At 45.2% G+C, this 15,662-nt stretch overlaps 2 protein-coding genes across 4 annotated transcripts in view; one reads left to right on the top strand and one right to left on the bottom strand.

The window, feature by feature from the left end:
• Positions 1-14,859, bottom strand: part of C1H9orf85 (chromosome 1 C9orf85 homolog) — a 44,900-nt gene extending 30,041 nt beyond the window's left edge. Inside the window, exons 1-2 of one of the 3 annotated variants that reach the window (XM_075598078.1) lie at positions 14,691-14,859; positions 1,291-1,397 (exon numbers count right to left, since the gene is read on the bottom strand). In XM_075598078.1, coding sequence (XP_075454193.1) covers positions 1,291-1,397; positions 14,691-14,792 — 209 coding nt within the window. In that variant the 5' untranslated portion in view covers positions 14,793-14,859. The remainder of the gene's footprint in view (positions 1-1,290; positions 1,398-14,690) is intronic. The other 2 variants (XM_075598087.1, XM_075598098.1) reach the window with 2 other exon arrangements.
• A 305-nt stretch (positions 14,860-15,164) lies between these two features.
• The window catches only part of ABHD17B (abhydrolase domain containing 17B, depalmitoylase), a 32,249-nt gene continuing 31,751 nt past the window's right edge, over positions 15,165-15,662 (top strand). Inside the window, exon 1 of the mRNA XM_075598028.1 lies at positions 15,165-15,602. The gene's annotated coding sequence lies outside the window, so the exon portion shown is untranslated. The remainder of the gene's footprint in view (positions 15,603-15,662) is intronic.

The following is a 15,662-nucleotide window of genomic DNA, read 5'->3' as shown; positions in this document are numbered from 1 at the left end:
ATGATTGGACTCCCCTAAAGCGCCGGTGAATCAGGACAACATCGAGGTTCCCATTCCCGCGTTTTTTCTGCGCCCACAGACCATCCTTACCAGAAAACTAAAATGTTACCAAACAAACCCAAATCGTATTTCCAAAACAAAAACTGTATTTCCAAAACAAAAACTGTATTTCTAAAACAAAAACTGTATTTATAAAACAAAAACTGTATTTCTAAAACAAAAACTGTATTGATTTCCAACTTTAAGCCCAATCAGAACAAAAAGAACCATATTAAGTTAAGTAGACACACAAATCACACCTTACTACAAAACAACTCATGACACTCCCCCAAAACATTAACCGTAACCCAAACCCCAATACCTTACCCAAAAATTAGCCCTGACCCACCCCCCCAACAAAAAAAACAAACCAGTAAACTCTACTCCAATATTAACCCTATCCCTACACTAAAATATAAACTAACCCACCACAAAACAGGAAAAAAAAAAAAAAAGCTTCCACTGAACTTCAACACAAATTCCAAACCCTATTCAAAATGTGCGTTCTAGTCATGCGGCAAATTCTAGCCCTTACCGTACTTCCAACTACAAATCTAAACCTACCCCAAGCTCAACTCTGGCTCCTCCCCCAGGGGCAAAACTAATACAAGGTGAAGACGGCAAAAGAGAAGCAGCAGTGATGCTTTTCTTGCACCACTACCAGCAGGAACATTTTGGGTCTCCGAGGATCTTGACACCCCTCCCAAAGTCAAAAAAGGGAGAGCTCTCCCTCTAGCCTCGCCCCCCTCTGTAGCATGGGATCTCACGCGCAACTGAGCCCCACAAGGTACAACAGGGCTCCATTCCCCTGCGGATGCCCTGTTGTGGCTACAAGGGAATTCCTCTAGGCTCAGTCATCAACTTCTTGATGTTCAGAAGGGCTATTAACGCCCCAAATCGAAAGGGGTGGGGGATCCCCTCTTGACCGGGGGAGAAGATGGACCTCCTGAGCCACTCAAGAGGAAGGTTTGTACCTGGGACCGAAAACATTGTATATAAAAAGCTCTTTTACATAAGTCCATTGAGTGCTGTTTTCACGTATCGTATATGTAGCACGTAACATGAATATTCTAGCTACATGTTTCTGGAAGAAGTTTCTGATCTCAAATACAAGCTTGATCATGGCTCGCTCAAAATCATTGCCCTGATGGCAAACCGTTTTTCCAAAGGCATCCAACAGGAAGCTCCATGGAAGTGTGTGTACAACCCTGCTTTTCATTAGCAAGCCCTGAAAATCATGCAGTAACTTACCATTTTTTAGGTTGAGAAAGAGGCTTATACTTCCTGTATCTTACACGCCACTCTAGCACGGCCTTGCAATGCTGGCAAACTCCATCCTGTAATTTTGAATTTAATTTCTGAAATGCAAAGAAAAAATAGATTGATAAGTGTGGATAAAATGTCAATTTATCCTTATAAAATGCACGCCACCACTAGCCAGGTTCTAAATTGGCTTTGTCATCTAAATGCTTCAAAAAAATTTGTTTTGACACAAAAACAACTTTGTGCACATTATTTTGGTTTCCAAATCATAAATTTTTTTAATATTTAATTTTTTTCAAGGTTATGCAAGTAAGGCCTAAATCCACATAAGGCTGCGCTGATAGTGCTGGCAACAGCGACGTTGCATCAAAACAAATGCATTGCCGCCGTCGTGAGCGCTTACAGTAAGCGCGACGCAGCAACGGATTGGTCGCGATCGCTGGACGTCATCTCAATGTGATTTTTCCAGCGACCGCAGCCTGATGTCACTATAAGCGTAGCCCAGGGGTGCTAAGCTTTAGGCAGCGCTTATAGTGCTGGCGACAGCGACGTCGCCCTCGCCACTGGCGAAAGTTGCAATTTGATTTTTAGCGATGTCGCTGGCGACAGGGCCAGTGACACCACTAAAAGGGGCGGGCCGCGCAATTTGATTAGATAGAGACAGTCACATGTGGCGGCAAAAGTCTCTAAAAACAAAAACAAATTTCCGCGGTTTCTAAAATTTTGGTCACTCCGTCGCGCTTACTATAAGCACTCGTGACGGAGTTAATGTATTTGTTTCGGAGCGACGTCGTGTCGCCGTCGCAAGGGGCTATAAGCGCAGCCTAAGCACGCGTTTACTCCCATTCATACAAACGTTTGTGGATCTTGGCCTAAACGTGTGTTTAAGACCAGTTTTTCTGTAATGGTTATTATTAGTAATTATCCAAGGCCAGAGAGTAACGAAAATGACATTTACCAGCATTTTCACTGTCATGGAAACAGACACAAAAACACGAACACTGCAGCATGCATCAGCTGTGTGTTTGCTACACCTCTTGGTACTTGATAAATTACACTAATCCAGGGAACGTTTTTGTAAAAATGGGAGATTGATTTATAATGTCATAGGTTTCTTTTACAGTAATGATATAGATATATACACTTCAACCCCCTTATAACGCTGTGCTTGGGGTCCAAAGACTCACATCGCGTTATAAGCGGTTCGCGTTAGAAATAATGTACAATTGTATGCATCGTACAATAAAGTATTTAAGATACCAATAACCATGTTGAAAAGTATTCATAAATATGAAAATTGGGAGCCACGCTTGCATCGCGTTATAAGCGGATTCACGTTGTAACAGGGTTGAGCTGTAATTAGTAATCTAGGAACATTGATAAACAGCACAGTAGTTTTTCCTGTTACAAGAAATGAGTGTTAAGAAATCGAAATAGATTTCAACACGCTTGTTGGCTTTTACGTTTTCTATCTGGACAAAATGATTATGAAAATCAGCACAGAAGGGTTGGACATCGCTGGCATGCAAAAGGAAATCTGATAGGGCGATAACATTTAGCATCGGCCTAAAGCAGGGAGTGTCTGAATCCACCCATACTGTATATACCTGAATAAGGACCCCGTCCTATATAGGCCCATGTGAAATTATAGTAGGGAAGGGGGAATAGACAACAGTTTTCCAAATAACTACACAACGTAGAATCAATATAAAGAAAGTTCTTTTAACAAACAAATATACGGCCTCATAAATGGTATAATTAGAATAAATACTATAGCTTTCAGCAACAATTAAACATTTTATTTTAAAACAATGAGTTGCACTCATTTAACTGTTCCAATTAGAGTTGGGTTTAAATAAAATAAAAAAAAGATGTCAATTTCATACTTTATGCTTTACAAGAGTAATAAAATGAAAAGCCTGTTTGATGGTGGATAAATGAAGGGATTTTTCAGATTTGCATCTACAGAACACTTATTTTAGTTGCAAATTTAGGAGCTCAGCATTATCACGCCAATACTTTTGAGATTAAGACACTTCTTTTATTAGTACAAAAATGTACCTTTTTAAATTATGGATGCATTCATCCAGTTTGTACTTCACAATGAATGCACATAACCATCTCTCTCATTACAACAAATTAATTTACAAGATTTTTTCCCCGACATTAAAACAAAGTGGATGGATTCCAATGCTTTTACTGCATTCTTCTAGATGTTTGTAACAAATAGTGTAATTAACAGGGGAAACACAAAGTTTCTCTAGTACACTACAAAATGGATCTGAGCCTTTTGTATAATTGCAATGCACAAGTAAATGTATATTATACAGAGAAACAGGAACATAAAAAAGACAAACACTCAATTGACTATTCCAGACTTTGCCAATTCTTCTACTACACCAGCGTTCAGAAAACGTCTGTAAGCAGGACAAGAAACAGATAGGTGTAAGCGCAAGTCTCCCCCAGCCACTCTCCAATCTTCAGTGTGATGGCATACTGTTTAAACTGCTAACAAGCTTGTTACATTGCATTCTTGGTAAGCGCATACAAATAAGCAGATGGAGCAAGTCAGTTTCCCCTGCTTTTTAGCCATTATACCCTTTCAGTGACATAGGGGCTACAGTACCAGAGTGCCACAGCGCGTCTCCGGCACATGGTGACCACATGATCGCGAGATTACAGATGTGAAAGGCGGCGTCTATTTTTCCATTTTGATGTGGAGCGCTGACAACAATCTATCCCGACAAATGAGCGAATCAGCCATGATGACCCCATGTATATCTGACCCCATGACGTGGTAGCTATGTCATAGGGCATCCACAATCGTTAAAAACAGGGATGTTTCCCTATACCCTTTACCTGCAGCATTACACAGCTTGTAAAGCATAGCTTGTGTTAAAGACATCAGAAAGCCAAATACAGCTGTGTCACCTTTTTGGACCAATTTGTTTGAGCCCAATCACTGACTCTGCATTGTAAAGCTGGTAGTGGTTGCACACCAAAACACAATTAGGTTATATGGCAAAGCATGTCAGTGGCTTTCAACTATTTTTGGTTAAGGAACAGTATAATTATATTGTGAAATTCTGCAGAACCTCAACCCTCTCTAATAGTGCGCCTGAGATCAGATGCATTGAAAGGAACCCTAAGTCTCTCTAATAGTGCGTCTGAGATCAGATACATTGTAAATTCTTCTGTATGTGATAAAGTTTTCAAAAGGCCTGAAAATTGCCAGAAACCATTTAGGGATGCCCAGGGAACTCAAAGATCCCTAGTACATCGGTTGAAAGACACTGAAGAATGTATATTGTTCCCATTCATCAACAGAATAATCTTGAATTTTGCAAGCCATTTGGAGGGCTGTATATTTCTACCACAGGAGGGGAACACAAGTGCCGAAAGCACAAAGGTTACAACAGTTACAATTATAGGTATGAGCTTGCTGCTTTCCCCCCCAACACATTGTTTCATCAAGAACAAAGAATTCATGTTTTGCAACACTGTGGATTAAAGGGGGTGGCATTACATGTTTCACACACGTAAAATGCTTTGAAGAAAGTTGATCAGGCGCTCAATTAACTCTACGTCTGAAATTCAAAGGGAAATATTAAGCCATCAAAGCTAGCAGATAACCTGTGATTATTCAGATTATAATTGTTTGACGATGGTTAGCAGATGCTCCATAGAAAGTTTACAGTTTTTCACCCAGCACACACTCGCACAGAAAAGCAAATGAAAGAAGCGTTTGGAAAGGATAAAAACTCATTCTTTAGGTACAGATGCAGCACGATCGTTGGTCGCGTAGTCTGCATGGAATCCGCCAAGCGTACGGGTCCTGGCACCCTCGTGCACGCGGAATCCCCACTACAAGACTAATGGCCCATCAGGATTAACACAGCGGGGGTCCCGGCTCCGGAATGGGACTCCCGCTTTATGAATCCTAACAGGCTGCATCAGTTTGGAAGAGACGCACACTGGCTAGACAGAATCAGTCTCTCTCTCTGTGCACTTCTAATATGCAATCGCGCTGCTTTTATTTTAACAACATTATTGAAGCAGGGGGTCTCCGGAGCTGAACTGCATTAATTTCAGCCCCGGGGACCCCATGCTTCCCGCGTTACAGGTCACGGTATTGCCTGTGCATTTAAATGTCCTGGTCATGTGACGTGGGAGAAATAAACATGCAGGGAGATACTGGCACCCCATACCAGGGTCTGAAGCTCGGGAAGTAGGGGGTCCCCAGGGGCTGAAATTAATGCAGTTCAGCTCCAGAGACACCCTGCTTCAATAATATGTAATTAAATTAAAAGCAGCTTCATTACCTTGGAGCAGTGATTTCCAACCTTTTTTGTTTGGAGGAACCCTTTAAGTATTTTGAAAAATCTCGGGGAACCCCTATCTGGCTGACACATATTAGGTTCGACAGGGGTCAGTCACAACATTTCACACCTCACGAGCCACATCTATTTCCCACCCATGTATTTCTTTCTTATCCATCTCACTAACTCTCCCCCCTCCCGTCTCGCATGTATTTATCCCTTGTGTCTCACTCTTACTCCCTCTTTTCCTCACTCACTCCCTCCTGCCCCCTCTCTTCTCTCACTCTTCTACCTTCCGCCAATTACCCCACTCTCACTCAATCTACCCTACAAAATACATACCAAAAAAAACCCACCCCCAGGGCGAGGGGGGGGGGGGGTCTGTGGTCCATAGGAGGAACCCCTGAGACTGCTTCAAGGAGCCCCAGAGTTCCACGGAACCCTGGTTGGGAATCACTGCTTTGGAGGCTAGCTGCTAAGTAATGAAGGGGTTAAACAAAACAACCTGGTTTGTTGGGGCAGAGTGGGTGGGTGAAGGGGGTAGTTGCCACGGGGTGGGTGGTTGGGCCTCTTGGGGGGTAGTTGGAGATGTTAACTCATCCATTACTTTAGCAGTTACTACTGCTAATATAATGAAGGGGTTAAAGCCTCCAGCTACCCACCGGAGGCAACTCCTTCACCCACCACTCCACACACAAAGGAATAGGCAAATGGTAACTCAATATGGCTACAAGCGCTTTTGTCCATTCAAAGAGTAAAACACATAATATATTTATTAATTTAATGTTTTACTTACCCATCAGGATGGAGTCCTCTTCTGTCCGAACAAGTAAGGGCTGATGCCCAACCATTAAAACACCAGCGACCCAATAATTACCTTAGCAGTTATCGGTCGTCTAAATTTGGCATAGGTTGAACTTGACAGATGTGTCTTTTTTCAACTTCATCAACTATGTTACCAACACTAAGGTAATTAAGTGGTTACTAGTGTTTAATGGGGTGGGTGAAGGGTGTACTCTATTTGCCCCAGAGAGGGTGGTTAGACCTCCGGGGGGGGGGGCTTGCAGGATAAGTTAACCCCTTAATTACCTTATTGGTTTTAACAGCTACGTAATGAAGGGGTTAACCCCTCCCGCAACCTTCCCGGATGGCTTAACCATCCACCCTGGGACAACTAACACACACACACACAAATGTCTAATAACGCTTTTGCCCATTTGTGATGCAATTTTTTTTTAAATACACACTAATAAATAAAACAAACATTAAAATGCAATACAACACAACAAGAAATACTAGCCAATACACCCAATCATTACCACTGTGGTTGCTTATGCCCTCAATGGGAGTACAGATAACCCCAATTGCAATGAATGGGCACCCTACTATCGACCCCCACTACCCCCAACAGTCCGACTGATGCAGCTCGGTAGGATTCACACAGTGGGAGTCCCACTCAGAAGCAGGGACCCCCTGTGTTAATCCTGATGGGCCATTCCCCCTGCCAAGCACTGTGCTGTCAATGTTCGACTTTTGGTCCACAGTTCACCAGCACGTGTTGCGGCAAGTTAGAGATACAAGATGCTGCATCTGTATAGGAGTAATAACATATAAGTCAAGTTTTGTAAGTCCGGGGTGCGCTAACTTCTTGAGCTGCGCCCTCCTGCCAGGGAGCCGCAGCGTTTGCGCCCCTCTCCCAATGACTCGGCCTCAAATGACATCGCGGGTCATGTGATCCCGCCGTGTTATTTGACGCCGAGTTGCCATGGCGACGCCGAAGACCCGCAGAGAGCAGGTAAGTGAGTTACAGAGGCCTCGCGCCTCCCCCGGCGTTTAAATTTAAATGCCTTGGGGAAGAGCGCGGGGCCCCTGTAACCGCCCATGGCACCCCCTACAAATTCTCCTGCCCCCCCAGTTTGCGCACCGCTGTTGTAAGTAATCATGCTACCATCACACAGTAGGACATTAAGAACAACCCAGGAGAGATGCCTGTGCTGATAGACATTCTGCAATCTAGAACACTGTTAATAGGAGGATGTTCTTACTACAAACAAACAGGCATAGCAACTATTTCCCAGCACATGTAAGCTTCTAATCATGCGTCCCTTTATAGTTATAGTGCAATAAGGAAATGCTACTATTTATTGCTGATTCACTACTAGAAAATGATAAACTATATAACTGGTCATGTTTTAGATGTGTCACAGGTTCATTAGGTATAGAAATGGTTGCTGATTAATTAGGTTAATTCCAGATATTACTCAGTAGTAATAGCAGGAAATACTCAAAGCCAGATGATACATGTCTGGTTTATAGACAGTTCAACTCTGAACTGTTTCAAAATCTGTGAATAAAAGGATTTTTTATTTCAGTTTTCAATACTAGTTTCTGATGGTTGAGTGATCTTTGAGCCGATTGATCCCCTATTAAGTCCCATTTACTTGATGGAAACAGAAACATCTTTTGTGATTTGGACAAAGGCTTTTCTGTCCCCACAGATTAACAGGAGAATCGAAAACTAATTTTAAAAAAATTACGTTTTTTCCCCCATCAAAATGCCACTTATTTTGTTGAAAGCAGAACGCCGAATCAAAACGGCTGAAAATATTTAGGATAACAAGAACGTTGGGCTCTATCAAACCCGTGGAATAAAAGAAAATTACAAGGGATTTATAAATGGGATTATGTACAGGGCAAGTGTGATGTTGGTTCTTGTGCCATCAGGGGGCATGCACTACAGAAACTGGCAGAGTACAGGAGGGCCCCGGGTATACGGTGGGTTCCGTTCAAGGGGCCCGCCGTATAGTGAAAAATCGCCGGAAAGCGGATCTGGCGATTTTCCGTTCTGCGCATACCGGCATTTTTTCCTTTCTGCGCATGCGCGACCTACGATATGCGCGCACAGACTACGGTCTGCGCATGCGTGCCGGGCGCAACCGCCCATTCTCCGCATGCGCGACTTAGGCTCCAACATGGCGGCCCCCTTCTTGGTGCCGCTGTATCGCAGAGAAGCGGGCCCTGCTGTATACGTTTTCCAGACTTGGATTATAGAGATTACTAAATGAATCAGTGAGATATCGACCAAAGAATAAACAGTTACTGTTCAGCCTCTTTAGACCTTTTTCCACTTGCTGTAAAACCTGCAATCTATTTGGGTTTATCGCAAGTATTTTTTAAGTGAAATTTCTTTGTCGGCACCATGTGAATTTCGTTTGTGGAGATGGAAGCGCTGTCTGTGAGACGGACGTGACGTCAGTGTGGGCAAATGAGGGTTGTTGTGGGCAAATGAGGCCAATGCTGCGCGCATGCAAAGATGAGCCTGTCGCCTCGCACATGCGCAGATGTGGTTGTCGCCGCATTGACCAAGTGCATGCGCAGGGACTCTCTCCGCATCTCCTCGAGCACCGTCAAAGCGGCAGTCACTGTGCTCATGCACAGGAGCGATCATCTCAATGTGCATGCGCTGGATTGGCCCTCACCACACACGTGCAGGAGCACCCGTCTCATCACGCATGCACATAGGTGTCCGACCCCTGCAGCGCATGTGTACACTGTGTATGTGCCGCCAACGCATGTGTAGAGACACCCAACCACTCATCCACCACAGCCAGACAATCCACCCACCCATAAACACACATGTAATCTGAAAAGTAAGGAAACACACAGCTGATTATATGTACTTTCATTTGTTTGTACATGTATACGTGAAAATATGTATTAAGCAGAATTATCTCATTAAGAGGATGCACTATTTACGCTTTATTAAAAATACGGACTACGGCATGACTTCTGACCTTGCTATTTTAGAGTCGTATATATAAAATAAAAACAAACGGGGGTGTGCCAAGCACGCATGTTCTATGTTACAATTCTTTGTGTTTTGTCACCGACATTGTATTTTGCTTTTGATGTTTTTAATTGAATAAAATACTTTTTTTTAGAGAATAATTACAATTTGAGTGACAAAACACAAAGAAGTTTACTTAAAATGTGCCTGCTGCTCGCCACACACCATTATTGTTTTTCCAGTAAAGAAGCTCTTTCTTGTACCTCCCATCATTCAGAACTTCCTTGACATTCCTCTTTTCCTGCAATGATTTACTCTGGTTCATTATATTTAACACTGGGGCATTTGAAATAAGCGATCATATCCACACAATAGTACACTCGTGCCGGTGAAAGAAAAGTTGGTAAAGAGTTTATTCCATGTGAAATACAAGTCATTAGAGAAGTAATTAGTGATTCAGCATCTGGTACAAAAACCTAAGAGAAGTCAAATGCCTTTTACGGCCATGGAAAGTAACTTGGAAGCGCTTGTTTCTTTGCACTGCATATTATGCCCCCTGATGCTCCAGTGTCGCCATTAACCATCATTACCTGAGGCAGCAAAAACTGGACAGCCGCCAGAGAGGATTAACAAGCACCAGATGTTAAACTGTAAGCGGATTCCATTAAGGCGACCAGTCTATATTGCCCTGATTTTTTTTATATTAAAATAAAAAATAAAAAAAGGAAGGAGCGCTTCCCAAACCACTGCAGAGAGCAGCAACGATTTTGTATATATTTCTTTCAGTCCTTCAATTCCTAGTTTCCTTGCTCCCGTGAGCGCTCATGCCTTCCTTTAAATTTAAGGCATTACCTACGAGCCATTCACTCACCATTTAGTCATTGTCTCCCATAATTATTTCCCTCCTGTATGACTTTGCCATTAATAATACATTTATTTGTAAGCCTGGCTGCTTTCTGATATAGAAAAAAAAAATGACCAAAAAAATAAGGCTTTATTGGAGAAATAAATACCGGTCAATAAAAAAAGTGACACTACTTATTGGAATGTCATTTCCCAGAATCCTTTGCTGCAGTGGAAGCACTGTATGATAGGAGAATGGGGAAAAGCAGGGATGCAGAACTGTCTGGGGGCCGTTCTATACTGTGTGCGGCTGTGCGTGCCTGTGCGAACGCGCGTGCACGTTCCGCACACTTTCTGTGTATGCTGTGAGCGAGTGAGGTACTGTATGTGTGTAAATAAGTTTTGAATGAAATATATACTTTAATAACATTGTACATACACACACACACACACACATTTCAGCTGCGGTAGCGGCGCAAATTCTCGCTTTTCTTCATCCTCTCCCGTCGGCCGGTTCCACGCATACTACCGTGCACGCGGCACCTTTATAGAATAGCTGACTAACCTCAGCCAACTGCGCACGCAGTATAGAACCGGCTTGAGACGTGACTGTGCTCACAAGTGATATTGTTATTTGCTATACACAAAAACAAACATGTTGCGCCTTGTTGTCGGTACAGTAGGACATTAACAGCACATAAAAAAGGTATTCGTTATGTAGTGCACACAAAGGAGCAGAGTTTAATTGCCCATCACTGTCACAGATGCCAGAAAGGACTTAAATTTGTATAGGCTTCTGAGGGGGATTGCTGCTTTAAGTCAAACTGTTTGTCTGCGCCCCCTTGCCTGCTGTCCCCACCATAGCTTTTGTCCTGCGTTTTCTGACTTTGCGACGTCATTTGATGCCACGTGATAAGGGACTTACACAGAGACCTTGCGCACTCCCCCGGCATTTACTTTAAATATTGTGGGGAAGAGAGCGGGCCTCTGTAATTGCCGCACCCCCCCCCCCCCAGAAAATGTTGCACCCCCGAATTAAACACGCAAACGCTTCCATCCAGAAGATAGAGGACAGCTCATTAAGGTCCTTGTTTTCAAAAAACACATAGTAGTGGGACTGTAGCAATAATAAAGTAGAGTTTGTACTGTAGTAATAAAATATTACCAAAGCACAACCATTCTCAACCATATGTGCATTGTGCCACCGCTCATATTATTAAAAGACAGGATTGCTTTGTTATCATGGTTTTCCATGTAAAAGCCATGGTAAATAAAAATGTTACAGAGATTGTGTTGCTTGTTTTACAACAAATTCAAATTAAAGTCTGAGCAGGAGAGGGGGATAAGGAGAAAGGAGAGTTTGCAGAGATGTTGAAAGCGGAATAAGGTCTATTTTATGTGAGTTCCAAAAAGAACTAGAAGAGGTTGATGGTGATCAGAGAGTGAATACTGAGAATTAGAGAAATTAGAGGGAGCAGAGACGAGAACACAAGGTCGAGTGACCATCATTATGCATAGGAGACCTGGTACTCTGGGAGAAGCCAAAGGAGGGGGTTAAAGAAAAGAGATGAGGCAGCTGGGGAATTAGCGTTATAGACAGAAATATTAACACCCCCTAAAATTAGGGGAGTCAGGAGAAAGCGAATTGAGAACATAGGGATGGTGTGTGTTTAATATTAGGAAAGAAGGAGGGAAGGAAAAGGGTGTGTAACGTGGAAAGTGCATCTAAGGCTAAGGCCCCGCTCCCTCCCGTCAGCGCGCCCGCACTGCATACAGGCGGGGCGCTGACATACACAGACCGTGATCTGCGGTCTGTAGGGAGCGGGAGCCGGGGCTGGAGGTGGGAGGCTTGAGCCGGAGAGGGGGCGTGGCTTGAGCGGAGGGACCCGCTACTCTCCCCCCCCTCCCTCCACGGGCTCGGGCTGCTGATGGTTTTTAATTAAAAGCAACACACACACGCAGGCACTCATACACACACACACAGGCAGGCACTCACGCACTCAGATACACACATACACACACACACAGACAGGCACACACACACAGACAGACAGGCACTCGCGCTGCTTTCCCTCCACACTCCTCCCCGCTCCCCGAAGCCTCCCCTCCTCACTGGCTCACAGCCACACCACGTGACGCGTCGAAGCTAGGAATCACAATGCTCTTGTATCCCCTAGCAGCTGACACGTCACAGCGTGTAGTAAGCTGTGCAGCCAGGGGGGACCGGCTCGGGAGGATTCCCCTGCTCGTGGGGAAAACCCGTGCAGCCGCCCGCGCCGCCGGGCGCAGCGGGTCCCAGCCCTAAGAGCAGAATACCGACAACTGCACCATGCCGACTTCCTGGTCAGGGGACGACTAAAGTAGAGACCACCCGTCAAACAGTGCAGCAAGTGAGGCAGTATCAAGAGAGGCCGAACCAGGTCTCAGTGATGGTCAGGTGGTTGGAAGAGAGAAGAGAGTTGTAAAGTGCAGGATGTTTATTGCAGAGAGAGCAGGCCTTCCATTTCAAACATGAAGGGGTTGGCAGTGGGGGGGTAGAGAGGAGTTTATGTGGCAGACAATGGGACCGGTGAGGGTAGGTACATCTGTGGAACCAGGATTTGGCGATATGTCGTCACAGAGCATTTTATTTATAAAATGTTTTACCATCAAGTAATACATTGAAAGTTACCTCTCGTTTTCAAGTATGTCCTGGGCATAGAGTTAAATTACAAATAATACATGGTTACAAATACAATTACATAAGTGAACAGGGTATATAATATATACAAGACATTGTGCGCACAGTTAAGATACTATTTATTATGGGTGTATGTAACAGACCAGATTAAAATGTGAGACAGCTTTGGTTTTGAAAGAACTTAAACTGGTTGTGGATGTGAGAGTCTCCGGTAGATTGTTCCAGTTTTGGGGTGCACGGTAAGAGGAGGAGCTGCCGGATACTTTGTTGAGCCTTGGGACCATGAAGTCTTTTGGAGTCAGATTAGGAGAAGTATAGAAAGATAGACATGATGGTAAAGGATTTTACTTGAGATTCTAGGTTGGTAGACTCGGCAGGTGAGGTTAATGGCTACAAAAACAATAACACTGTACTAGACAAAGGGGTATTTAAAAGTAGGAATTTGTGCTTCCATTTCCTTTTTTGTAGATACCTCAATTTTTATCTTGAGCAATAATATTTTCGGTAAACCTGGCTCAGAATCCCTGCTAGTAAGTAAATCAGCAGTAGTGCAGTAATAATAAGATAGCATTGGTACTGAAGATATAAAATTCTGTAGTAAGTAGTGAGTACTGTAGCAAGCAGAGCAGAAATGTTACTCCAATATAGTAATAATGTTGTGTGTCTGGATTCGATTCTCCAGTAATGATACTCTGGTATAGTAACAGTTTTGTATCTCAGGGCCCTGTCTGCAGTAATGATACTACAGTAACAGTGCTGTGTCTCGGGGCCCTGCCTGCAGTAATACTATAGTAGCAGTGCTGTGTCTCAGGGCCCTGTCTGCAGTAATGAAACTCTGGTACAGTAACAGTGCTGTGTCTCAGGGCCCTGCCTGCAGTAATGAAACTCTGGTACAGTAACAGTGCTGTGTCTCGGGGCCCTGCCTGCAGTAATGATACTACAGTAACAGTGCTGTGTCTCGGGGCCCTGCCTGCAGTAATACTAAAGTAGCAGTGCTGTGTCTCAGGACCCTGCCTGCAGTAATGATACTATAGTAACAGTGCTGTGTCTCAGGACCCTTTCCTGCAGTAATTATACTATAGTAACAGTGCTGTGTCTCAGGGCCCTGCCTGAAGTAATTATACTATAGTAACAGTGCTGTGTCTCAGGGCCCTGCCTGCAGTAATGATACTATAGTAACAGTGCTGTGTCTCAGGGCCCTGTCTGCAGTAATGATACTCTGGTATAGTAACAGTGCTGTCTCGGGGCCCTGCCTGCAGTAATGATACTCTGGTATAGTAACAGTGCTGTCTCGGGGCCCTGCCTGCAGTAATGATACTATAGTAACAGTGCTGTGTCTCAGGGCCCTGCCTGCAGTAATGATACTATAGTAACAGTGCTGTGTCTCAGGGCCCTGCCTGCAGTAATGATACTCTGGTATAGTAACAGTGCTGTCTCGGGGCCCTGCCTGCAGTAATGATACTATAGTAACAGTGCTGTGTCTCATGGCCCTGCCTGCAGTAATGATACTATAGTAACAGTGCTGTGTCTCAGGGCCCTGCCTGCAGTAATGATACTATAGTAACAGTGCTGTGTCTCAGGGCCCTGACTGCAGTAATGATACTATAGTAGCAGTGCTGTGTCTCGGGGCCCTGACTGCAGTAATGATACTATAGTAGCAGTGCTGTGTCTCGGGGCCCTGACTGCAGTAATGATACTATAGTAACAGTGCTGTGTCTGCACATGTACACGTGAGGTTTCCTTTCCTCGGGTCTCTTACCCGGGTCTGGACGCTGGTGTCGAACTTGTCGTTCTTAAACGCGGTGACATTGCTGTGTTTCTGGGGCCGGGAGCGGCTCACGTTCCCCCTCTGCGAGCTCATCCTGCACGCGCGGACACCCTGTGTGACCCACACCGAGATCCGTAACAACTCCGCCCCGCCATCCTCTCACACCAATTGGCCAGCCGCTTACCTGTCCTGCCTGCTATTGGTCCGCACCCCTGTAGGCAACGCTCAACCAGGCCCCGCCTCCTTTACCACCCGTTCGAGTCTAGTCCGCCGAGGCTATCATAAAGCCATGTGATTGGCCATAAAGTGACGTCACGCAACACGCTGCCATGCGATTGGTCCGGAGTAGAAAGAGGGCTAAACACTCCCTTTCCCTGCACCCACTCACCGCGGCTCCTGATAGGCTGCGGGTGGCGACGTCGCATCTCTCTCCCTCTATCCGATTGGTCAGCGGTGCTACTAAGGCCCCGCCCACCAGCAAAGGCAGAGGCTGCGCCTGCGGCCGCTCAGTCCGGACACTCCCGCGCCGCCTCCTCCTCCTTCCTCGCTCCGGGCCACACGGCGGCGGGTGTCGGTGCTGCTCGGTTCCGTTTGCTTCAGCTTTCCTCCTCTCGCCCCCATCACAGCAGCAGTCCGGGCCTCTCTCCCCCATCCCCCCCCCCTCTCCATTTCCTCCTGGGCGCTGACCGTGACGTACAGACCTAGGACGTGACGCTGTTTCAGAGGGTGACGTTTTTGTGGGACGGTGGCTGCGTGACGCGTGTGGGGCATGATGCATTGCGGAAAGTAGAGACAGCAGTGACGTAACCGGCTGCGTGGCGTCACGTCGGGTCTCCACACACCGGCTGTGACCCTGCACCTTCCCCCCGAGCTGATCCGTCGCTGTCACCTGTGCAGGGCCAGGTATGTGCAGCACTGGAGGGGTGGGGGGGGAGCTGTCTGACACCGTGATCATGATATAGT

The sequence above is a fragment of the Ascaphus truei genome, chromosome 1, assembly GCF_040206685.1.
Source record: "Ascaphus truei isolate aAscTru1 chromosome 1, aAscTru1.hap1, whole genome shotgun sequence".
Taxonomy (NCBI): domain Eukaryota; kingdom Metazoa; phylum Chordata; class Amphibia; order Anura; family Ascaphidae; genus Ascaphus; species Ascaphus truei.
This window is presented reverse-complemented; position numbering and strand designations above follow the sequence as displayed.